Consider the following 24473-nt stretch of genomic DNA (forward strand, 5'->3'; position numbering starts at 1 on the left):
TATCATTTTTTGAAGGATATTTCAGTCTCAGGCTCCAGAAGTTTGGAGTGGCACGAAAAGCAAGAGTTAGAGTTTGGTTGTCATGATTTTGTTAAAGGGAATAAGATAAAAAAAATCACCGCTAAAGGCCGCTATAACTTTTAAACTTAGACTGAGGGCAGTAACGTATCAAAAAACATCTTTAAACAGAATTAAACTAAAAACTGTTTAAATACGATATTTTTGCCTTAAGCAAACTTTCAGGATAGGGGAGACTAAGGTTATGCTATGTGCAATGTATGACCGAAAGTAATAAAAACTAAATATAATACGGTACGGTACCTCTAACTCTAGCTCAGTGGTTACGCGCCGGCTCAAGGTCACGCGGCGTTGGTTCGATTCTTGGGGGTGTGATCTTGAGCAACGTATTCAGAACTGCTCTCCATTCAGCGGCACCAATGGATGGAATAATTCTCTGGCAACAACACTTCAACATTCGGAAACTTCACTCGCTCAATCTCGGTAACCGGCCCTGCGTCAAAAGCCTCTATACAAGTAGGCTTATGCGAAACTACCAGGAATAACCTATTAAGGCTTTGTCAGTCCGAAGATAAAGATTCTAAACCAACCAACCAATTTTTCTCTTTTTGAAAATTTTTCTTATTTCTTTAACCAAACGGATGGTAGGCTACTGGGAACGCATGTTGTCAGTGAATGGATCAGAAGAGTGGAAATTTTCGAGTTTCGATGCAAGCAAAAAACATTTCTCACTCAACTTGTTAGATCATCGAAATTAACTTATTTTAGTGTTGATAGGAGTGTCAGTTAAAATGTGCCAACTGGGAAGACACAAGATGCATTCTAGTTCAGAGGTAGGCTATAATGAATAGGCTACAGCTTTCTTTGAGGTTGAAGGGAAACTGAAAATGCGTTAAAATATCTATGTTGTCATTACCAGATGGTGCTGGTGCATTAATTTAAATTACCATAGGCCTGCTAATATTGTGATTTGTGAAGTAATGTGGGAAATTCAAGTCAGCCTAAATTTTGTGAAATGTTGTTGTACAGGTGCAAATGGGCTGCTCAGACTGAACCCACATGAGACCTTTTTTGTAGGCTACATAGGCCTATGTTCAGGTTTCGCAGGCTATATAGCCTACAAGAATTGTAGCCTAATTCAAGAAAATCATCTCTTTACCAAACTCGTGGCTAAGTAGTATAACTTATTAATTGACAATATAATGCTTTTGATCAGCTTCTGTTTTGTTTCCCGTTTAAAATCTTTGCTTTTCCAAATCCTATTTGTTGCAATCAATGCATTTCTTTCCAGTGTGACTCTTCTCTTTATTTCTAGTAAATTTTCCCAGCTCATTTTTGATCTCAAAAATAGAAAGTTCTTTGCTGCTTTAATTTCTTTGTTGTTGAACTTGACATTGGTGTTAGGCTATCTTCCTTTTCAATTAGGGGCTGTCCATGAAATACTCAAGGTGAGATTGGAACGTTAGTGGACAAAGGGGCTGGGATGCAAACTTCGTTAGGCTACAAACAACAAAATTATTTTGGTAATTATCTAACTTTGCGCTCCCATACCAATTTCACAACCAGGTTTCGCGTCTGATTGCGAAACCTCACGCGGTTCAGACACGCACAAAAGTCAATAATGTAGCGGGGGTGTCTATTCCAGAACAACGGGCCCTTAGAACCAGGGATGTAGGAACCATTTTAAAAGTAGGTGGGCCAGTCAGAGGCGCAGCAGTCAAAGTCAATCCAACTTCTGGGGGGCGAGGCCCCCCAGACCCCCCTTAGTATTAGGCCTACTAGGCTACATTCCAAATGCTTTATATCATTTATACATTTTAGAGAACGCACGTAGCATACGTGTCGAAAACGTTTGAGTTCATTTTAGTTATGTTATATTTTTTGTGTGCAATAAAGTATGTTAAAGCTTTGGTAGAGAGTTTGCTTTGTTGAACCATAGAGAAATAAAACATTATGTTTTATTTCTCTAAAGTATGTTAAACCCGCTAAGGTTACTATGTTTTCTTTCTCTATGCTTTATAGTGCTGTACAAAATATGGCGATGAACACACAAATAAAAAAGAAACAATACACACACAGTCATAATACAACCTGGGATAAATAATCTGCAGCATTATACAGTAGGCTGTGCGCACCTAACAGCCGCAGCACCAATATGCAAATATAATACTGGCATTAAAAATCAGGGATATCTAGAGAAGAGGATATGAAGGCTTTTATTACGTCTACCAATAGAAGGGCTTCTATTTATCTTAAATAATCTCTGTTTATGGTAAAATGACAATTGGCACATAGTAATTTAATAAACTTTGTTATGACAACCTGCATTGCACTATTACAACCAGACATGGATATTCAATGAATGCTCATAATCACTTGTTTAATTCAACTACCCGTATAGCCTACTTGCTTTACACCTAGCCAACTGCAAAGGTTTTGTCAAAAAAACTGCTAACTGGTAAACTTTCAACTGTCTTTTCAAACAAGTATTCTTTAAATATGTTCTACATAATACTTGCTAACTGTCTGGTGTAGCTGAGTGTACCAGCTGCACTATGAAACTTTCTGCAATTTAAAAAAGAACCGCATGTTTAACGCGGTACCAACTATCGCCCTTCTAGTGTCATGAGAATCAGCAATCGCTCTGAGCCTTCGTATCCCCTTCTTTAGATATCCCTGTCAACAATGCACAGCTAATTACCACAAAGTTTCAATACCAGGAGTAGCCTACCGGTACTGGTATATAGGCTACTCATATTTAACAGTTAGCAAAGTTATCAGGGAGTAACAGCCTGCAGTATTATGTGCATACACAACAGCTGCACCACCAATATACAAATATAATAGGCCTACTGGTATCAAACAACAACAAAGGTTCCTTCAACTGTCAATATATAGGTGACTGCTACTGTAGGCTATTACACTTGAAATTTTTTCCTAAAAAAGTTAATAATAAGATCATTGAAAGCAATAAATTCTTGGCAAATTGAGGTGAGATCAACCTGATCGATCAAGTTTTTGTGAATGTGTTCAACTGTTCATCCTATGGTTCAAGTGCTCTTCGGTTAATTTGCTTTTTAAGTAATTTTTCACCAGTCTGTGGTACGAAAAAGACCTTTTTGCAGTAGCATTAAACATGGGGATTTCCAGGTAAAACTGTATCAGTTTTGATAGATTTATGTAAATTTTTTATCTATTTTAACAGCTTGAGTTTGTTTTCGAGAGAATTAACATCAATATCCCCATTTAGGCTGGTTAAGTGCCTTCTTTTAGAGACAAAGTTGCAGCTAAAATTACTTTCTCTATAGGCCAGTGGTTCCCAACCTGGGGGTCGCAGAGCATTTTACATCCTAGCAACGAGATTAGCCCTAGTGCTAGTAGTTTGTGGTCTGTTTAAGTATTTATTTGTAGTGTAGGAGGAAGAGAGAACTTGAACATTACATCAGTGCAATAGCTTTGTGTTTTTGAAATCATAATGATAGATATTTTCAACTGGGACTGGAATGCTGGTTGTTTAATTTAAGTGGGCAATTAGCAATTGAGAACCAGCAATACAAAGTCACTCTCTCAATTTTGGTGTGAAATGTATGATTCATACCCACACATTTCTACGCTGGCTTTTCAAGTATTACTGCCCTTCGCTACGACGTATCTAAGTGAGAGTGGTTTTTCAGCTCTTCTGCATATGAAAACGAAGGAAAGAAATAGAATGGATGTGGAAGACGACATGAGACTGGTTTTGTCTAGCACGCAACCTCCAATTTCACGGTTAGCTGCAGACCTACAAGGTCAACCATCGCATTGATTTGTCAATAAATGCAAGAAAAACATTTTTAGTGCTGCCTTTTGTTGTATTATTTGTTAGTAGTATACTTGCATTCAGGAAAGAATATAAGTGGGGGTCGCGGTATCTACGAACATTTTTAAAGGGGGTCACCAAAACAAAAAGGTTGGGAACCACTGCTATAGGCCTATCACAATAAAACTGCAGGTTATTTTGGTCAAATCTTTCGCTACTTTTTCAAAAATATTTGGCTTTCTAAAGTGGGTGGGCCAGGCCCACCCAGAAAATAAAGTAGGTAGGCCCAGGCCCACGAGGTTCATCTATCCCTGCTTAGAACCGGTTCCAAATTTGAACAAGATCCAAATAATGGAACCGGAATAAGATATTCACCAAATGTTTGCCTCTGCCGCGTTCTGGCTCTGATCACACCCTTTTTGTGCGAAAATTTGATGCGCGTCTGCAAAGTGAGAGGGCACTTGCCGTGTATCTTAATCTTTGCTAAACATCACAGTTCGAAAGTCGTATGAAGATTGAAGAAGCTCTTTCTTTTTAACACTCAATCACACGACGAAAACACTCACAGCAGCCATTGCAGATCAAGCGCAAAAATAGCATGCGCAAATATGCAAGTTTGCAACAGGGACGATTGTGCATGCTGTTCGGGAAAGTGCATCCTTCACATGACCATGTGTTGACCTGAACATCTTCACATCTGTTGACTGCCTCACTGGGATATGCTGACCAAGTTAACTTCTGTGTTTAAAACAAAATGTCACTTTTTACTAAAATGCATTGAAAATTCAAGCTCGTTTTGAAACAAACCGGCACGCAGTAGCCCACATCTTCTACCAGATCACACCAACAGAGTCTCCCAGAATTTAGAAATTATATTTTAGAGAAAACAAATTCATACCAATACCACAGATATCCGGAGAAGCCTCAGTGATTATTATAGATACTGAGGTCAAGCAACAAAAAGTGACAAAAACGAATCACAAAAACTCCGTCTCGGCCATTCCACAATCAAGCACCACAGTGACAGTGAGGACGATCAGCCGGTTATAAGTTTCCACAACTTTCAAAAACTACAAACACTGACAGCGAATCTTCGACATCCTTAAATGAGACGCAATCCGCACGGCATTGTACGACGTTTTTGTATCGGCAATGTAAATAAAAAATACAAAGTTTACTTTGGGAATAATCAGTTAGATTTGACGGTTGGCACAGAAGTCGTCAGGTTCTCAACAATGGCCAAAGAAAATCTTTAATACTTTCATAAATCACGATTATTATTAATCAGCCTACTTGACAAAACAAATCATTTCTGAACTTCATGCTTTGATGAGGACAACTGCCATGACGAGCAAACCAATTCCTTACAAGCCGCAGCACGTCATCCCTTCACAGTTGACTGAACACCAATGTCATCATACCATGACGTCGTCGACCCGCGTCCATGGCGACCGCACACTCGATGACGCGTGTGTGATGTCACGGTGTGCGGCGGCTCACCAACAACGAGGAAGGAAGGAGTGAGGCATCGGGGGCCACTAGGTAGCGGTAGATGGATAGTGGGGAGGTGCTGTCAGCTTCGACCAAGGTGTCGACCGTGGATTGCCATTCAGAGAACTTGACTCCGGAACTCTGGAATAACAAAATATTTAAAACGTTCCTGAGGAAGGTTTTGCTTCATAAATTAATTGGGCGAGAAATCCACCGCGAACGGTGGAAAACGATTTCAAGCGATAAACAACGCAGCTGGACACATTGCTCATCTATTGCAGTTGATTCGGTTCGGAAGTGCCCTGTGCCAAAGTGAAGATGCTTACTGGCAACGACAACATGCATGGCAATGAGTGCGCACGAAACATACTGTCGCGAGCTCAAAGCATAAAGTTCAAAGAGCTCAAAGTTCCGTCATTGTTACTTCTAGATCATGTTCTAGATTCAAACCATCCCTAGTCCCTACCCGTCATCAATGCGTTCATAGTTGGTGATAATAGACTCTATGACGTCATAGTTACCAGTTCAAGGTTAAGCCGGTCGGTAGCCTTGGACGGGAGGTTGTAGTGAATGCGCCAGAACTGGACCAGACTTTTCAGGTTGCCAAGGACGCTCTGGCTGTCGCTTAGTTGGGACAGGGCTGCCAAGTATCTACAAAATGAGCATTGCATTCAGTTTAGGTTGGACTCCACGCAATGTAATCATGGCATCAATATGGAAGTTATTTTGAAAATATCAGCGGAAATCCTTCAATCAATCGAAGTTCGTGTTGTGCGAAGGAACAATATTTTCACTCGCTGTGATAAAGCAACTTTTATGGTAACTGACGCAATTCAATAGATTTCAAATATTTTCATGCATAAATTACAAAACTTCAGCACCACATTCGAGGGGGGGGGGCATAGTCGCAAAACGCCTTTGATCGCCACTTACTTGGGAATTTTGTCCTCCCTGTGAGCAAAGATGAAGATGAGGAGAATCGTGTTCAAACAACTCACGTTTTCCTGAAGACACAAAAAAGATGATGGTCAGTTTGCGGAGTCAACTTTCAACAGGTCGATCACAGCTAACTCCAAGAGACGAGTTTGCCTTCAAACCGGAAGCGTTTTAACTTGTTCGTGTGGTGGGATTTGAACCATAAACATAGATTCAGTTACTGAGAGCGGTTTCGTCAAATATTGTTTCGTCATAACCTGCGTTATGTACTGATGAGAAAGCCAATGTACTGATGAGGAAGCCAATGTACACATGAGGAAGCCAACGTACTGATGAGGAAGCCAATGTACACATGAGGAAGCCAATGTACTGATGAGGGAGCCAATGTACTGATGAGGGAGCCAATGTACTGATGAGGAAGCCAATGTAATGATGAGGGAGCCAACGTACTAATGAGGGAGCCAATGTACTTATGAGGGAGGCAATGTACTGATGAGGGAGCCAATGTACTGATGAGGGAGCCAACGTACTGATGAGGGAGCCAACGTACTGATGAGGGAGCCAACGTACTGATGAAGAAGCCAATGTACTAATGAGGGAGCCAATGTACTAATGAGGAAGCCAATGTACTGATGAGGGAGCCAATGTACTAATGAGGGAGCCAATGTACTTATGAGGGAGGCAATGTACTGATGAAGAAGCCAATGTACTGATGAGGAAGTCAACGTACTGATGAGGGAGCCAATGTACTAATGAGGGAGCCAATGTACTTATGAGGGAGGCAATGTACTGATGAAGCAACAAATGTACTGATGAGGAAGCCAATGTACACATGAGGAAGCCAACGTACTGATGAGAAAGCCAATGTACTGATGAGGAAGCCAATGTACACATGAGGAAGCCAACGTACTGATGAGGGAGCCAACGTACTGATGAAGAAGCCAATGTACTGATGAGGAAGCCAACGTACTGATGAGGGAGCCAACGTACTGATGAAGAAGCCAATGTACTGATGAGGAAGCCAACGTACTGATGAGGGAGCCAACGTACTGATGAAGAAGCCAATGTACTGATGAGGGAGGCAATGTACTGATGAGGGAGCCAATGTACTGATGAGGGAGCCAATGTACTGACTACTTGATCACACCACGGTCATATACGGTAATTCACTGTTGGCCAGTTCTAATCATGATGTTGAACGAATTGTCGTCATAATTACTTCGATTGTTCGATCACTGGACCTCGATAACCCGACCACCAAGGTGACATCAACAACTTATCAACTTCGTTACTCCAAGAGAAGCCAGCAGGGAACTCACTTGCGACACAGTGGGGACAGTCAACAATCTGATGAGGCTCGACAACACTTCCACGAGGGATTCCGTGCTGGAGTACCAGTTCAATAAACGATTCCGACCGATGTATTCTGAACAGAAGGAAGATGATGAGATTGTTACCAAACTACTATCATTGGAAATTATGACCCTTCAAGTCTCGTTGATGAGTCTAATGTTTCAATGTAATCTAACATGAACAAGAAATCTAATACCAAGTTTGCAAAAGAGCAATTAAAGTGCGTTGTTGGCGATAAAGATAATTACTGTTGGGATTTTTTATCGGGTCTGCTACTATTCGGCGAGTCCGATTCGACTAGTCCGATTCGGCGAGTTCCCTATTCGGCGAGAGCCCTTTTCGGCGAGTGCCCTATTCGGCGAGTTTTTGAAATTTTTGAAAGGAAATTATCGGGTACCGTAGCCTAATTACAATTGCCGTTTTTACATCGTTTTAACGTCGCTAAACGTTGAAATCGTGCAGAAAGGAATAAAAAGAAAATGTTTGAACTGTTAAATTAAAATTCGTCATGTCAGTTCAGTTATTTTTATTTCTGACCATCATATGAAAAACAATACACGTCAACATAGCAAAGGTAGAAGCGACAAAACGCGAACGTTAAAACGTGCTTGGATGTTTCTCAGTTTCAACGTATCCTAGTCAGCAAAAGCACCCTTTTCTACACGATTTCAACGTTTAGCGACGTTAAAACGATAGGCCACACACTTGGTTAGCCTTTTCATTCTGTTACTACAATGTAAAAATGAACTGTTAGGCTAACTGGGTTCTTGGAACAAATTTTTGCTGGTCGGGATAACTAGGCTACGGTAGCCTACCCGATAATTTCCTTTCAATCTAAGCTGTAGGAGTGTAGGTCACACATTTGTTGATCCAAACTAATCATTTTAACCATAGGCGCCTAAGCCGTGGGGACCAGGCCCCCACGCATATTTCCGCGTGGGAGCAACTTTTTATGCTGCATTGATACATAAAACAATAGATGAACTAGCGGTCGGCAGCAGGAAAACATTTTTAAATGCAAACCGCAACAGCTTTGCAGTAAATAATCACTAGAACGAGTAGCGATGCTACAATCCCACCCCAGACAAAAAAATCTGTCATATTTACGTTGATTTAACGTCTGCAGACGCTTGCAAACAGCCTCGCTGTCGCTTTCGAAAGTCGAAACCTCTGCAGAGAATTGTCGCGGCAGTGAATCGGTTGCTGTGAAAATGAAGTTGAAGTCTCGGCCCGAGGTTACCACTAACCAACGTAACAAGGGCTGGTACAAACCGCACTGCCCACAGTCGCACAAGCGGCATAATCAACACAACAACGGACTCGCGCAAACTGCATGGCGCACACACGTCCGTTGCCATAGAAACCCGATCAAAGGCGGGAAATATGCGCATCTTTTGTTTCATCTGCAACACGAAAACGGGCGTATTACAGCGAATTGAAACTTGAAAGCTGGTCAGCCATAAGTTGCGATATTGTAGTGAAAAGGGAGCAATGTCAAGTCGAAAACTTAATCAAACGTCTCTCTGTAAATATTTTTCAAGGGCTGTTTACGGATGTCAGCAACTTTTAAATTTATTAAAGGTGACGTGCTGTTGAATTGATGTAAACATGAATGATTTTGCTTTCAACAGGTATATTTTCAAGCATATGATCAAGTTAGTATTTTCATTCCATTTACAGTATACCTTTTAGTAAACCTTTTCGTCTCTTGTTTCATGCTAATAAATCCAGTTCGTTGCTGAACTTTATGTTGTGCTTAGCTTAAAGAGTCGCAGTCCATCAACCGCTAGCCAACGCAGACGCATAGCATGTGTTTTGGTCGAGCTTTGTTTATAATAATTAATTAACGGCAGGTCGAACGTAGCGATAACTCCGAGTGTGGCAATAAAAGCAATCCTAGTGTGACGACATAATTACGTCATCCATCTGCGTGACATTTCGCTGAATTTACGTTGCTGCTGATGAAACACGCTTTCGCCCCCACGGCCAAAAAATAGTTAGGCGCCTATGATTTTAACTATTCAAAAGTACTAACTTATAGACATAAACATTATTTTTTTTGTAACATTTTCTTTGTTTTATTTTTCCTTCATATCTTAAATTTTTCTGAAGGTGATGCAACCTTGCCAAATTTCTTTCAACTCAATAACTTACTTCGGTCACAAGCACGTTTTAACGTTCGCGTTTTGTCGCTTCTACCTTTTTCTACACCTTTGCTATGTTGATGTGAATTGTTTTTGATATCATGATCAGAAATAAAAACAACTGAACTGACATGACGAATTCAAGCACGTTTTAACGTTCGCGTTTTGTCGCTTCTACCTTTGCTATGTTGACGTGTATTGTTTTTCATATGATGGTCAAAAATAAAAATAACTGAACTGACATGACGAATTTTAATTTAAAATAGTTCAACCATTTTATTTTTATTCCTTTCTGCACGATTTCAACGTTTAGCGACGTTAAAACGATGTAAAAACGGCAATTGTAATTAGGCTACGGTACCCGATAATTTCCTTTTAAAAATTTCAAAAACTCGCCGAATAGGGCACTCGCCGAATAGGAAACTCGCCGAATCGGACTAGTCGAATCGGACTCACCGAAACGGGCCATTCCGTTTTTTATCATTTGCTTTAAAAATAGGTAACTTTAAGTGTAAAGTTCTTGAACGGTCTGCAATGTCTAGAATACACTGTATGTTGGTAAATATTGCGATTTGTGCATTGTGGGGGTATATTTGCAGCAACAATTAATTTATTGCTCGCAGTTAAAGAATGGTTACTGCTGCAAAGTTGAAGTTTTGCCGCTGAGCTTTTTGACTTTGCAGCTACCCCAGATAGCAAAATCCTTGATTTTTACATTGATTTAACGTCTGCAGGCTTTGAATCAATGTAAAAATGACGTATTTTGCTATCTGGATCTCTTCTTTATCATTAGTCATTGCCACCTTCACAATATCACCATCACCTGCTTGTATAGGATCGATCCTCTTCAGATGCTCGTTGGTGAGGACAACGCATCGGAGGAACATGTTTGAATCCACAAGATTGTCATTGATCTCTCGGACGAGTTGCATAAACTGGAAAGACACAGAATCATTAATCACCTGGCTGAACGGTCCCACGCATGACGTACTCAACAGAGGCCATGTCATCGTGCGTGCTGGAGTCTAAACTGGAGGCGAACATGTTTTCATGACTTTGACATACCATATTGAAAAGATATGTATAAAAAGTTGAAGTGAACGTTTTTTACCTTAAATATTTATCTTTTATGAAAAAGTTTGCTAGAAAATCAATTTTTAATTGTATATTCATTCGCCACTTGCGCAAGCATATTAAAACGATGCAGAGTTGCCAGGTGTGAAAACCCCAACAGATATTTGTGTGCTTTAATCGGTACTGTCCAGTTGTTCTGTTATTGAATTCACACAATTGTTTTAACATACCCTTGTTTGAACAGGAAAAATCTACAAGAACTATCTTTACTTTTCAAAAACGCAGAAAAGTCTTAGTTTTTAAAATACTTTTTTTTTCTTTCAATTTTAATATAATTCCTATGTGATGAAACTTTACTAAACGTTTCATTTAGCAGCTTTATCTGCAGTTTTTATAATTTATATATTGAACAATTTTTTTAATTTTACTCAGCTTTGTTTTGAAAATTGCACTCCTTTTCATGGCATTTCCTTTAAAAAGTTAATTGTTTTAAACTTCTGGCAACACTGATATTGTGTTCTATAACTGAATTAAATTTTGCGGTAGTTTTTAAGGTGCTTGCTGTTGAAATGTTATTTAGGGTAGGATATTTGGATAAATGAAATGTTGATTCATTGAAATACTGGCCATGCAAACAAATATTGAGTAGCCTACCGAGGCTGAAGGCCAGCTAGCGAATGCCGGTAGCCGCGTCGGTTTTGGTAAAATAATGTTAGGCTACTTGAGGGCACACCCAGAAGTGTTATGAAATTGTGTGAAAAGTAACTTACTGTACGGTACCTTTGAGAATGATGGGAATTGTTGAGGCTAGCTTTTTTTTTTCCAAATTGGTGTAGCTGTTTTTATTTTTAGTAGAGGTGTAGTATATTAAACGCATGATTGCAGGGTCAGCCTTCAGCTCTTGAGCCTAAAATTGCTTGCATGGTCAGTATTTCAAGGTCGCCATGGCTCAGACAAATCTAGAAATCCTATGCAGCATTTTGAAATTCTACTTTAGAAAAATAATTGCTTAGTCTGGCTAGACTTGTGCAGGCTAATACTTTACTACACTGTAGAACAGTACAGCAAAAATGTGGCATGAAGGCACCCAGGAATCAAGAGACACTCTCATTTTCGAACCTGGTTTTAAAATTTTGTTGCAGTCTAAAATACCCGATTGTTCTATACTGTGCATGTAGTATAAATAGGAATAGTCTAATGTGGTATAAGAAGGAATAGTCTAACAAACGCTTTTAAGTTTGTGTGCATTAATAAAAATTTAGTCTCCAATTTTGAGACCAGCAAAGTTTTTTAAAAAAAAGCAAAACGTTAACATGTTTAGATTGTTCTTATAAAAACTGTGCATTTAAATTGTGCTGCTTAAAGTTTGATAAGTTGAATTTGGTCAGTTCATGCGGTCTCAAAGCATCATTTGTGACCTTAATTTTGTCAAACTTGTGCCATTGCAAAGTGTACCCTATAGTTAGTGCAGGCATAGTTTTCATTACATCTTCATTTTCATGTATATTTCAAAGTATGTTAAGAGGTTATTTGATATTTAATTAAGATGGGTAGAAAATGTTGTGTGACTAATTGCCATGGAAATTATGATGAGGCAAACAAAAAAACAACTTTTCGTTTACCTCGAAATCCTGAAGAGAAATGTACCATATGCATATACCAGGTGACACAGTTTGCCAATGGGTACTTTATGGTTATATCATGTTTCATGAAGTTGTTAACCACTGTTGCAGAACCTCGTTATGTCGTGTTTTTCACTTTATATCAGATCAATACCAGTTATCTGTGAACAAAAAGTATGCAGCTACATTGGCCAATATTATGTTTAAAAATTATTGTTGTCTATTTTCACCTGTATCAGAAAAGGAAGTAAAACAAAAGATTTTAAAACTTATGCATTAAAAACTTGTTTTTTGTTTGTTTTTCTTTGTTGTTGAGACATCTGTAAGGACTGTTATAGAACTTCTTTAAATGTCCATTTTCATTCCTGAGAAGTCCTTGCACTGATATTATTTAAAGTTGTCGTAACAGATAATTTTTTCGTTCATTATCTGAACTAAAGTAGCACCACATTAGTTGCGCAACCAGGGGGGCTTGGTTTAGCCCCCCCCCCCCACTTTACTAAAATCCTGGTTGCGCTACTGGCCACAGTCCTTTCATGTAGTAGTTTTGACCATGTAGGTACAATGGTACATTGTATTTTTGTGAATCAGCTCTATACAAAATAATAACTTCAAAGTTAAAACCTTACACATCTACTGTAATTGTTTTATTATTGTAACACACACGGGAACAACTATTCATTGGAATAGACTATGTCAAGCATATGAAATGCCATGGATGAAAATGTATTTTACATTTTGAAATTTAAAAGCAAAATTTTCATTATAATTGTTTTAGGTTTAAATATACTGTGTTTGCAATGCAATATGTCAATGAAAATGTTCGCCTCCAGTTTAGACTCCAGCACGCACGTTGGTTTGGCCTCTCTGGAAAGACACAGAATCATTAATCACCTGGCTGAACGGTCCCACGCCATTGTTACCAGTCAGTCTCAGGACTGTAGGCCCGCGAGGAAGACGTGAATGCGCCAATTGCGCCATAGAACAAACGTCGAGTATGAAAGCAAACAAGGAGACGACAAATTTATCGATATCACCACTAGGGGGTGGTGATTGGACAAAAGTGTCCAGTCCGAGTCACAAACTACCTTGGCCGTGCAGTCCATGGAAGCCTCGCACCTCTGGAACGCCTCCACATTGTTCCTCATGATCGTGGAAAGGAAGTCGAACGATCCTTGGATCACCATCTCGTTCCTTACCTCGGAAGCTAGGATCACACGGATGGTGTCCTGTGGGAAGAAATGTTGATTAAAAGTACTCCAGATGAGAACCGAACCACTTTAGGATTATGGAAAGGAAGTCGGATGTCAAATGACGCAAAAACAGTGGAAGGCGGTAAAAAGATATAGAGATGTCCCATTGTTCAAAAAAGATTTCTTATAAAGCTCGGATTATCAAGTGATAATCCGAGCTTTGTAAGAAATCTTTTTTGAACAATGGGACACCGCTGTCACAATATTGCTTCTATCTCTTACACGTAAAGAGACTTTGTAAACATTGATGACGTAGTTTATTGGGATATCAAAGTTTAAACAGTCAGATAAATGGTCGAAAAGTTCTACTTGTGAGATCATAGATGAAATGCTTGAACTGACGAATGGTTCACCACTTCCAACTCGTGAAGAAATCAAATTCTGAACAGCAAACGTCTTCGTCGATTTCAATGTAAATATACACTACTACTAGCAACAGCTGCTTTACAATTGGCAATAACTTCCACTTTCAAAATCTATTCAGTATCGGCTGGACCTCTACAATCGTCTTCTATTTACTTTCGTTACAACTTCTCATCCCCATAACACACAACCCTAATCACGCAGCCATTGCTTGAATAAGTTGCTTGGACCAGAAGCTTCTAGAATCTAGAGACTAGAGTAATATGATATCACAAGAACTCATTCTTCTGGTCAACAAGTCAGAGAAGTTTCGAGAATCGTACGTATGCAGAAACGTCTAGTAGCAGGTTTCGCAATAAAATATTGCGTTATTAAAGGTTACCGTAGGTCAATGATCGACGAAACACCACAACAGAATTAAACAATACGATAGTTCACCTATTCTAGGGTCCACAAATGTAGTCTGTTGCGAGACTACGCATGTTGATTAGAGTCAGTATTACAAAAATTAAGCTAACTTCTAAACAATAAAATATTCGAACAATACATCACGCACTGTCAGCCAACATCAACCCAAACCTAGTCTCGACCCCATACCAACCTCAACTAAATCCTTATCCAGCAGAAACATTTGATGGACCTTGTTCGTCTTCCCTCTGAGGAAAGCCTCCATGGCGCGAGTGATCCAGAACCGTATCAAGGAGTTGGATGGTTCTCTTTTCAGCTTCTCGACGATCATGCTCATGAGCCCTCTGTGCCCCTGGTACGCCCCACACGACCGGAAGTTGATCAACCCGGTGGGGAGGTCGAGGTTACGCGCAACTGTAATGACGTCACAAACACACTTAGCAAACCTAGATTGGAGGATTGTCCGGAAGACGCATCTTCAGAAGTGATGCACACCGACTCTTCATGGGTGAACTAACACAACGAGTAATTGAAGACAACTCTTGCAGCGGAGAAGTATATTTAATGAAAGGTCATCACAATATTTATGAGAACAAATCCAAGTAATGGATGCTACGTCACTGACTTGCCAATGCCTTGAGTTGGTCGAGTTCGTTCTGTGAGAGGAGGAAGTATCGGTTGTCATGGTTATCTGCCACCGAGTGGATCAAACGTAGGAACTGGATTTGAGCAAAAGTGTCCTGGAACAACAGAGTCACGTCACCATACGGCGGAGGAAGTAATAAGCTTGGAAGTGCCACCTATCCGTGCACGTGCAATCCGACTACAATCCGAGGCAACATTAACAATACTTTGTTCTATAACTTCAGTGGCTGCAATAAGCAATCAGACCCCCGGTAGGTTGCGCTACTCACCACGTTATAATCACTCCAGTTGGTGTCGCTCGAAGCGATTGGCGTCAAGGAGTTGGATTCCATCCAGATGATCTCTTCAGCTGAGCTGTGGAGTTCCACCAAGAAGTTGTTCTTCGATAATCGTTCTTGCACCTGGCAACACATTGATGACGTAATAAATCACATGCAGCAGCTACCGAAGTTTCCTCCGAGCAGTGACCTCAGCCAGAGCCGGCACGGACCGAGGAGACAACACCGCACGAAACTTTAACCTGTCAGAATTCAAACTCAAGCAAATATTAAGAATCGTGGATAGGTATCAACTGCAGGGTGTCGTGATTAGTGTTGAGTTTAATTTATTAATTTATATGTTTTGATCTTATTGAATAAATGTGGTTAGAACTGTTTGCTGTTAAACCCAATAGCTGATCAATTTCAATCCAATGTGAAGAGAGAATATTATCAATGATACACCAGGGATCCAGATCCTCACCTGGTCTCGGTTCTTGCCCAGGAGAAGATGACTGATGATGTGGAAAAGATCAGCTCGGAAGACCTTCTGTTTCTGGTCAAGGATTTGGAAAAACAAGTCTCCTCCTGAAAGTGCAGATCGTTATTTGATGATCTAAAAGAATTAAAAATTTCCTCCTGAAAAACCAAATCCAAAGGATCCTAATGACCCCATGAATCTAAGGATCCCATGATAACAGCTCAGTTACTGAACCATCTACAGATAAAACGTGGCTTCTATTATATCGCATCAAACAAATCACCTTTAAGGAAAGAGAGCATGTGTGATGCCTGATGGTGATGAATTTATTCCCAAAATCTTTTAACAAGCAACATCAATCCATGCAATGTCGGATAACAACTGGAATAATAATTACTAATGACGGAGGCTTACCAAACAATTCGTGGAGGAATCCGTGTGTATTGGCGAGGAGATGCAACATCTGCATCATGTCACTGAGAGCGGGCTGCCCGTTTGCTTGAAGGCCAGGTAGGGGGCGATGGGCCGCGGTACACATCTTCTCGAAGAAGTCAGGTAGCCCCAAAAGGAAATCTGAGGATACATCAAAACTTGAGAATCATTGATTAAAAGTGGTTCTTGAATTCAGATCAGTCCGCGATTATTCATCTGATTGAGTGGACTAGGAAATTGTGGCATTTAACATCGGCTGGTCTAATCGCTGAAGATTGATCGGCTGCAGGGATGCCGTAGATTATGACGTCACTTTGGGTTAGTGCAACGTCATCAAGCGGTGTCTGGCCATTGTTTCATCATACCCACTCAAGATGAGACGCCACAATTGTACATTAGTATCGTCAGAGATTCCATAAACAAAAATTATCATCAAAGAAAGAAAATTACATTGATCAGCTAGCGAATGAGTAAAGCGTCGTGGTTGAGAAGGAGCAATCTTCCTGGCGTCAGCACTACCTGACTGTCGCTGCCAATTCTCGCTATACTCGATTGCCAAGAAACGAATGAAGTCACTTGCAAGCATCCCACCTTGATTGGCGTCCACTACCTTTACGGCGGTTCTAGCCAGGCCTTGGTCGTGCTTCTCCAAGGTGGAGTGACAGGAGGCGATGTGGTCCGAGTCGGACATGAATGCCGATAATGTGTGGAAGAAGGTCGCATCCTTCTCATCAACCTTCAGTTGAGACATAAAGTCCCTGGAATATCAGTCAATCAGTTGACATCTGTTTGTATTGTTTACGTCAGCCGCTGGGCAACATTCCAGACGACAAATCAATCGTTTTTTACATTGATTCAACATCGTCTGCAAATGTTAAATCAATGTAAAAAAAAAACAGTTAATTTGTTGTCTGGGATGCTGTGCAGGTTAGTGGAGTCTAGTTGATAGCAGACTTACGCGACACCGCTGATGTCTTCCAGCAGAATAGGAGGATGATCAGTCCCAAGAAGAGCGACTTCGAGGATGTTGGAGGCGTAGTTGTTGATGTAATGAAGCTCACTTTCCAATGAGAACAAGGCTTCGATTAATCGGCGGTTCCAACGGAGATGATGATAACTGACTCTAGACTCCTGCAACTGAAACATGTTCGACGACTCGACAACGAAAGATATTTCTAACCATGGCCACCTTTATACAGAGACTATGACAACGCGCAGCTTCAAATTTGACTGAAGGCCGATCTGTTAGTAGCCAAAATCGCTCGTTTAAGTTGATGGATTGAGTATTAGTCAATAAGTATAGTCTTGGTGTATATTTTGTGCGAATTTGAGTTACTTTCGTGCTATTGTTTTCATTCAAATAACGGACTAGATTTTGGCACTTCTAATGGAGATCCAAAAAACGTCTGGTAACACTAGTGATTGAAACAGTTTCTCATCGTTGTAACGTAAAATTAAGACTTTTGCAGCATAATTACACTTTTACAATTTGGATTCTCACACAATCATTTCAAAGCGTTAGAAAGCTAATTTAGCTTGGAGTTCAAAATCGAAATTAGATCGTCCTCCAGTTGCCACGTTGTCAAGGCCTGTGTATATAGATCGCTATGTTTCCAACGATTCTATTAGAGAGGGCAGTCGCTCTGCTGCTGAAAAAAAAACAAACATAAAGGCATAACTCAGCAACAACGCTACATTTAATATTATAAAAACAAAAAACAATGAGCTAGTGTTTTCGGCTAGTCATACAGCGCTTTTCAAGCCTATAAGAAAAACATTTATTAAAATTAATACTAAAGAATAATACACTATCACAGCAAAAGTATGGTCAGATCTAAACATTTGAGAAACTTGCTTGACTAGCTCACACAAAATGATAACTGAAAAAATTACGCAGCACAACGGGTCAAGTATTTGAGAGGTAAAATTAATTAATTGTTCAGAAAAGGACTCTTCTGTCCATCTTGCGTAATCTGCTTGAGTCCTTTTCTAAAGAATTAATTAATTTTATTGCTCAGAGTTAACCAGACTAAACGCTTTTTCAAAGCTTACAGGGGTGTCCCCCAGACAGCTGCTTTTATTATCTTCAAGAAACACTTGGCTCCACTTTTACAACTTATCACCTGCCACTACATGTTAGTTGTATAAAGTATTAAAGCATTATGTGGTTCTTACAGAAATACATTTTCAAAAATGGCTCTCTTATCTAAAAAGGCTCCTGACCCATGTGTTAGACCATACACCACCTCGGAGATTGGGAATCATGTTGCGTTTTTAGAGTGTATTTGCTAAGACAAAATTGGGCAAATTTGGTTGCTCCCCAAAATGTTTCACTCTTCCACAGCTAGGCTTGAAATGAATTAAATTTAAAACCATCCACGTCGGTAACGAAAAACATCAATAGATGATTCGAAGGATCAGTTGGATTTCATATAAAGTCCATCGCGTCATGACACAGATCATTAGAATGTTTGATCACAGACGACACCCACCAAGGCACATGCAGCCACTATATGAAGTATCTCAGCACAATCATCCAATCGTGCCTTGGGACACCTGATGATGCATCTTCTAGCAGGGTCGACTTCACCAATTTCAAAAAACTCCTCAAGCACCACATCAAGAAGGACCTGAAATGTCATTTTTAATACTACTTGAACCTCATCAAGCAGTGTCAAAAAAGTGGTTTGAAATCACAGAATTCAAAACCATTTATTTGACGAGCCACTTTAGAATCAGCTGTCCCAATTTGTATGTAACAAAGACTAAATTGCCGTTATAAAGCATAGCTTTCGCCTTTCATGTAGGCTACTTACTGCAAAGAAGTCGAAATTAGCACATGCAACCAACAAATCGCATAACTGGAATAGCATTTCATGCTGTTCTTTGAATGAAGGTAAATTAATTTTCAACAATTGGAAGCAAATTTGACAGCTCAGTCAGAATGTTCAAGACATTTTTCAACAAAAACTATGGTCAATGACTAAAAGCCCACATGCTGCAGTGATAAACATACAAATCTGAAATAGAAATATTTAAACTACAGCGGCGATCCCACTTGAAGAAGGAATAAAGCCGGATGAAGAAGACTATGAAATTGAATCCTATTATTCTGCAAATACAACATAATTTTCTGGCTTTAACTTCCTAATGATAGTTTTGTTACAATGACATCAGAAGATAACTTGGAGAACACTGTTTACACCTAATTTATTTCCGGAGATCAATCTGACTTACTTCAATCACTCCAAACTCGCAAACTAAACCGCTCAAACGTTGTGGATCCGCAAAAATGAGGTCATGCAGCTCCTGTAAATGCCAAAAACGTAATGTAAGTTTCACAATATACACACAACTCTGGTTATCTATGACCAATGACCATGCAACAAAACAGAGGTATCTAAACTTTCCGTGAGCAAAACCTGCTCCCGGCTACCTCTAAATAAGCAATGTTATAATATATGTTAGTCTCTATACAAAAATATCAAAAACTGATTTAAAATTTTCATGAAACAAAACACATAAAATTGTCTGTTTGGGGAAGATATTCCTACACTTTTTGCTTTTACGTCTATCAAATGAATGTCGCTACAACTAGTGCTAAAAACTATAATTATATATCCTGATGAACATGTCCAAACTATTCAGTATTCGACGTAGGATATGCTCCAGTGAATCCCTTTTTGCTTGGATGCAATTACAACTTTTTGTTATCTGATAATATTTTATGTTTCAATATTTTTGATTATGTTCACCATGGGTTTACTCGTGTGTAAGACCTAGGTCCTAGGTATGAATTTATGAAGAAAGAGCAAATTACCTTGATTTTTCCTTTCAACAATTGTTCGTACTTTCTTTTATATGCAACATTCAATATTTCATGCAGTAAGACAGTTGCTTCCTTCAATTTATCATCTTGGGTTTTGCTGAGAACTGACAAGGGAAGCTACAATGACACGTTTAGAGAAGTTACCCACCATGGTTGAGGTTAAATTGTTTTCTTAGATTGAAATCTAGTGCTTATTGGAAATGTTTTTCCATGTCGATGAATAGTCTATGAATATATATACATTACAATGATGAAAATATGTGCAGATTGTGCACCACTGTATGACATGGTTGGAAACAAAGTTATCTCCCTGGAAATTCTGTTACTTGCGAATTAGTAATGAAGTCAACTTGTAACCATAATTTAATTTTGATGTTTAATTCTACATGGAACTCCATTTTCAGTCAGCTTGCAAAAGTAGATGATTACCGGTATTTGATAAATAGATAATTACAGATATATATAACTGTATTTCATTATATATTATATATAGAAGAATAGAAAAAGGAAATCGTTGAAATACCTGATCAACTCTTGCTATGCCTCGTCCGGTCAACTGTGAATCAAGAAATCTTTTGCATAAGTTCTTGGTCATTGTTGCTGAACTGTCAGTTACAATATAGGTAAATCACAAATTAATAATGACAATTCATATGTAATTTCCAATTAATGAAAACCCTTTTGCCATTTAGTGAACTGCAACAAGCAATTCAGTTTCAATAATCAGGTTTTAACAAGAAGTGAGCTCCATAATATAAAAAAACAAAGCTAAAGAGTCTTTAAAAAATGCTTTACTGTTATCAAAGTGGTCTAAAGTTGCAGTTATACCCATACTGAGAAAACAGTGCTATCCCAGATGGGTGCAACCCAATTCGTACCATGAACAATTTGTACCCTCAGTTCGTACCTTGAAAAGATCAAGAGAAAAAATTTAAAAAAAGCCGAAGTCGCTGATTGCAGTTTTTGCAAACATTTTAAAAGGGTTAGGGTATCGGAGTATCGGTATCCGCAAACAAACAAACTGAAAAGATCGAGAGAAAAAAATAAAACATTGCTGATCGCAGTTTCCGCAAATATTTTAAAAGGATTAGGGTAGATCGGAGTTTCCGCAAACATTTTAAAAGAGTTAGGGTTTGGGGGTGTTTCCGCAAACAAACAAACTGAAAAGATCGAGGGAAAAAATAGAACAAAGCCGCAGTCGTTGATCGCAGTTTTCGTTTTTCCGCAGTTTCCGCAAACATTTAAAAATTTCCGGTAATGATCCTAAGAGTTTACCGAAGTCGCTGATTGCAGTTTCCGCAAACATTTTAAAAGGGTTAGGGTTGATCGGAGTTTCTGCAAACATTTTAAAAGGGTTAGAGTTGGTCGGAGTTTCCGCAAACATTTTAAAATTTGTGGTAATGATCCTAAGAGTTTTTGTTTGTTTGTGGAAAATTTTAAAATGTTTGCGGAAACTGCGATCAGCGACTTCGGCTTTTTTTATTTTTTCTCTTGATCTTTTCAAGGTACGAACTGACGGTACGAATTGTTCATGGTACGAATTAGGTTGCATCCATCCCAGATCTTACATGCTATTGTGGTATCAGTCTTGCATCCAGTGCAGAGAAAATCTTTAATAAGATGATTCTAAATTAATCAAAAGCCCAGGAACAGTTGCAACAACTTAAGAGTTCATTTCTATTTATTTTTTCTGCTGACAAATAAACACAAATATACACAACACAATAATTCGCACAGCAAGAATGGCAGCGAAAGACTGAAAGTCAGTTGCCACCTGATATATTGAGATACCTAAAAATTGAAGCAAACATAAAATTATAAATCATAATTTGGTATCAACAGGCCGTAAAAAAACACAGACTTAGCTACCATATTTTTCCATATATTGTGAATATAGCCTCAAAGGCATTCACAATATAAGGTAAATAACTAAATATAGCTTCTGCTTAAACAAACTTGATGTATGGTGCGTACAATTGCTATTTTGGTCAGCCATGGTGCATTATCAAGAGTGTTAACTTTTCAGACAATGGACATACTTAGGTTAGGCTGCATCAGAGTAAGCACAACAGAACATGTTTGCAATTTTTGATCTCCATCACGACATTCAAAATCAGCCATTTTATAAATCATCAACTCATTTTGATTAGGCTATACAGGCCATGTACAGTATTAATCCTCATATTGAGAGTGTGGCCTGTCTGTTTGTCGAGGACGAAGTTTTCCTCTCCACACCTCAAGTTCCGCTGGGTTGGCAAAGTCCATGTTTAGGGCTAAAAGGTCAGGCTTAACAAGTTCTTCACATGAAAGTTGGGAAGAAATACTGTGCCATACAAAACAAATTTCAATCTGTTAATTACGCAGGCTACCATACCTTGTAACAGAATTGCCAAAGTAGAAAAACATATAAATGCAAACTTTTAAAAAGAATAACCAAGCTTTTATGAAACTGAGGCAAAATCGGGAATCAGTTATCTCTAGAACTTACCACACACTAAAAAATATTTTCTGCAAAGGGCGTTAGGCACACAATCAGCACAGCAACAACAAAGTTTACCTGGCAGTGCAAAGTTGCCAGATTCCCAAAAATCGATTTTTTTTATGTTCAGTTTAGGTCAAAAACAGTCATGGATGAAATAGGCCTAGTCATGCAAAATTAACTGTAGCCTATTGTGCATTTTTAAGATTATGTTTTTCAAACACTGTTTTATTGATGCATACCCTATTTTAAACCTTTTGGTTTTGTCATCTTTTCCTTTTGTTGGTGTAAAATTCGTGTGTTTACTTTATCGTTCTCTACATGTTCGCACCAGCAATGCAAAATAAAATTGGATTGTAGGCCTATGTTTCTCGGCAGCCGATTGTAGTACAAATTCCATGTTTCGCCCGTAAGGCTGGTGTCAGTATCGTAGCCTATTACAATTCATGACACAATGGTTTTTCGACCACCACCTTTACGAGCCAATTTAACTCTCATTTTTGTGGAAAAAAAAAAGCCAACAAAACCGGCTAGAGCCAGAAGAGGACATTGTGAAGAAGTGAGCGTTATTCCTGGTTATCAGCATAAGGCTGAGTACTCACTAGTACAGCGAGCAATTGCTATAAATGGTTAACGTTGAAGCTACACCGTTATGGTTAGCGATTGCAATGCTAGCTGTGCTAGCCAGGCCCGGATTTAGGGGGGGGGGGGCAGAGGGGGCAGTTGCCCCGCCCCCCGACTTTTGAAGGGCCCCCTATGTGAAAAAAAATGTGATTTTGTGTTATTTTTTTCCTTTTGGCCTTTAAAGTTTCTGCAAAATGCTGTGCAGTACTGGACTGATGCTACTGTAGACGTAGAGATGGTTTTTCGCGCCGCAGGCTTGAAAAAATTTTTTGCACGGGGCCCCCCGATCTAAAAATGCCCCGGGCCCCCCATCAGCTAAATCCGGCCCTGGTGCTAGCGAGTAGGCTACTCAGTAGCCTATTGTGCAGACAGATAGGAAAAATGCTCCCTTCTTCACAAAATTGCCTTGTTGAAAGAAAAATCTGGATTAGCCTAGGCTACTTGTGAAAAATTTGTCGAGCTCATTTCCTTTTGATTTTGACAAAATAGTTACCAACAAGGAAAGCGAGAAGCAAAGAACTCTTCTGCAAAATCGCCAAAGCTTGTTTTTTTAATACCGTAACTTGTTTGCTCAATGTTTTGATTGATTGAATCTTTATCCTCGAACTGGGAAAACTTCTTGCAGAGCTTAATCCTGGCAATTTCGCATAGCCTACTTGTAGAGGCTTTGAATCACTGACGCAGACCCGGTCACCGAGATAGACAGAGTGAAGTTACCGATTGTAGAAGTCTTGTTGCCGGGGAATTATTCCATCCATTAGATGCCGCTGAATGGAGAGCAGTCCCGTCCGTTTCTCAAGCGCACACCCTAAAGGTTGAACCAACGCCGCTTGATCTTGAATAGGCTTACCATACGTCCCGTTTTTGGCGGGACAGTCCCGCTTTTTAACGTCTTGTCCCGGCGTCCCGACCGGTCAGAGAAAACCTCCCGCTTGGGCATTCAGCCAGCCAGCATAATGCACGAACATTGCCAATTAGCATGTTTTCGTTACCGTAGCCTACTGTTGTTGCTGTGTAGCGTACCCGTAGCCTACTTTCTGAAGGTGAATGCGTGATTTTGGGCAAATAATGGGCAAATTAAAGCAAAGGCAAAATATTGTTTTCTTCAAAGTGAAAGAAAAGATCGAAAGAGATCTGACAGGGATCGGATGTGCAACTCATATTGTTCACAACTGCCTCCAACATGCTGTGGATACTCTCCCTGTATGTGTCGAAAGTAGGCCCCCAGCTAGAAAGCTACGTATATTACACGTTGATTTTTGGTT

The 24473-nt window shown here is 39.5% G+C and overlaps 1 protein-coding gene across 2 annotated transcripts; it reads right to left on the reverse strand.

Moving 5' to 3' along the window:
• Positions 1-4671: 4671 nt before the first annotated feature.
• On the reverse strand, positions 4672-21795 carry LOC145774447 (short transient receptor potential channel 4-associated protein-like). Of its 2 annotated transcripts, XM_082585697.1 has the most exons (18): positions 21674-21795; positions 20629-20710; positions 20097-20222; positions 19514-19585; positions 18769-18906; positions 17235-17413; positions 16868-17034; positions 16259-16417; positions 15848-15951; positions 15376-15507; positions 15087-15201; positions 14655-14875; positions 13526-13666; positions 10565-10676; positions 7564-7670; positions 6242-6312; positions 5830-5959; positions 4672-5449 (listed from the first exon to the last, which is right to left on the reverse strand). In XM_082585697.1, the coding sequence occupies exons 2-18, from the start codon at positions 20698-20700 to the stop codon at positions 5297-5299; spliced, it is 2199 nt and encodes a 732-aa protein (XP_082441823.1). In that variant the 5' UTR covers positions 20701-20710; positions 21674-21795; the 3' UTR covers positions 4672-5296. The 2 variants fall into 2 exon arrangements, with proteins under 2 accessions (XP_082441823.1, XP_082441824.1); XM_082585698.1 differs by lacking the exon at positions 21674-21795 and having other exon boundaries at positions 17235-17407; positions 20629-20797.
• Positions 21796-24473: the final 2678 nt, after the last annotated feature.

Source organism: Aplidium turbinatum, chromosome 7, assembly GCF_918807975.1.
Source record: "Aplidium turbinatum chromosome 7, kaAplTurb1.1, whole genome shotgun sequence".
In the NCBI taxonomy this organism is placed as follows: domain Eukaryota; kingdom Metazoa; phylum Chordata; class Ascidiacea; order Aplousobranchia; family Polyclinidae; genus Aplidium; species Aplidium turbinatum.

What these genes read in the sequence shown, in the direction of transcription:
- LOC145774447 (XM_082585697.1), bottom strand. Translation starts at nt 20,700, where the DNA reads ATGACCAAGAACTTATGCAAAAGATTTCTTGATTCACAGTTGACCGGA. An exon ending in TGGATAAGGATTTAGTTGAG is followed by an intron (nt 13,667 to 14,654) that starts GTTGGTATGGGG and finishes TTCTTCCCACAG; the next exon opens with GACACCATCCGTGTGATCCT. An exon ending in CCATGGACTGCACGGCCAAG is followed by an intron (nt 10,677 to 13,525) that starts GTAGTTTGTGAC and finishes GTGTCTTTCCAG; the next exon opens with TTTATGCAACTCGTCCGAGA.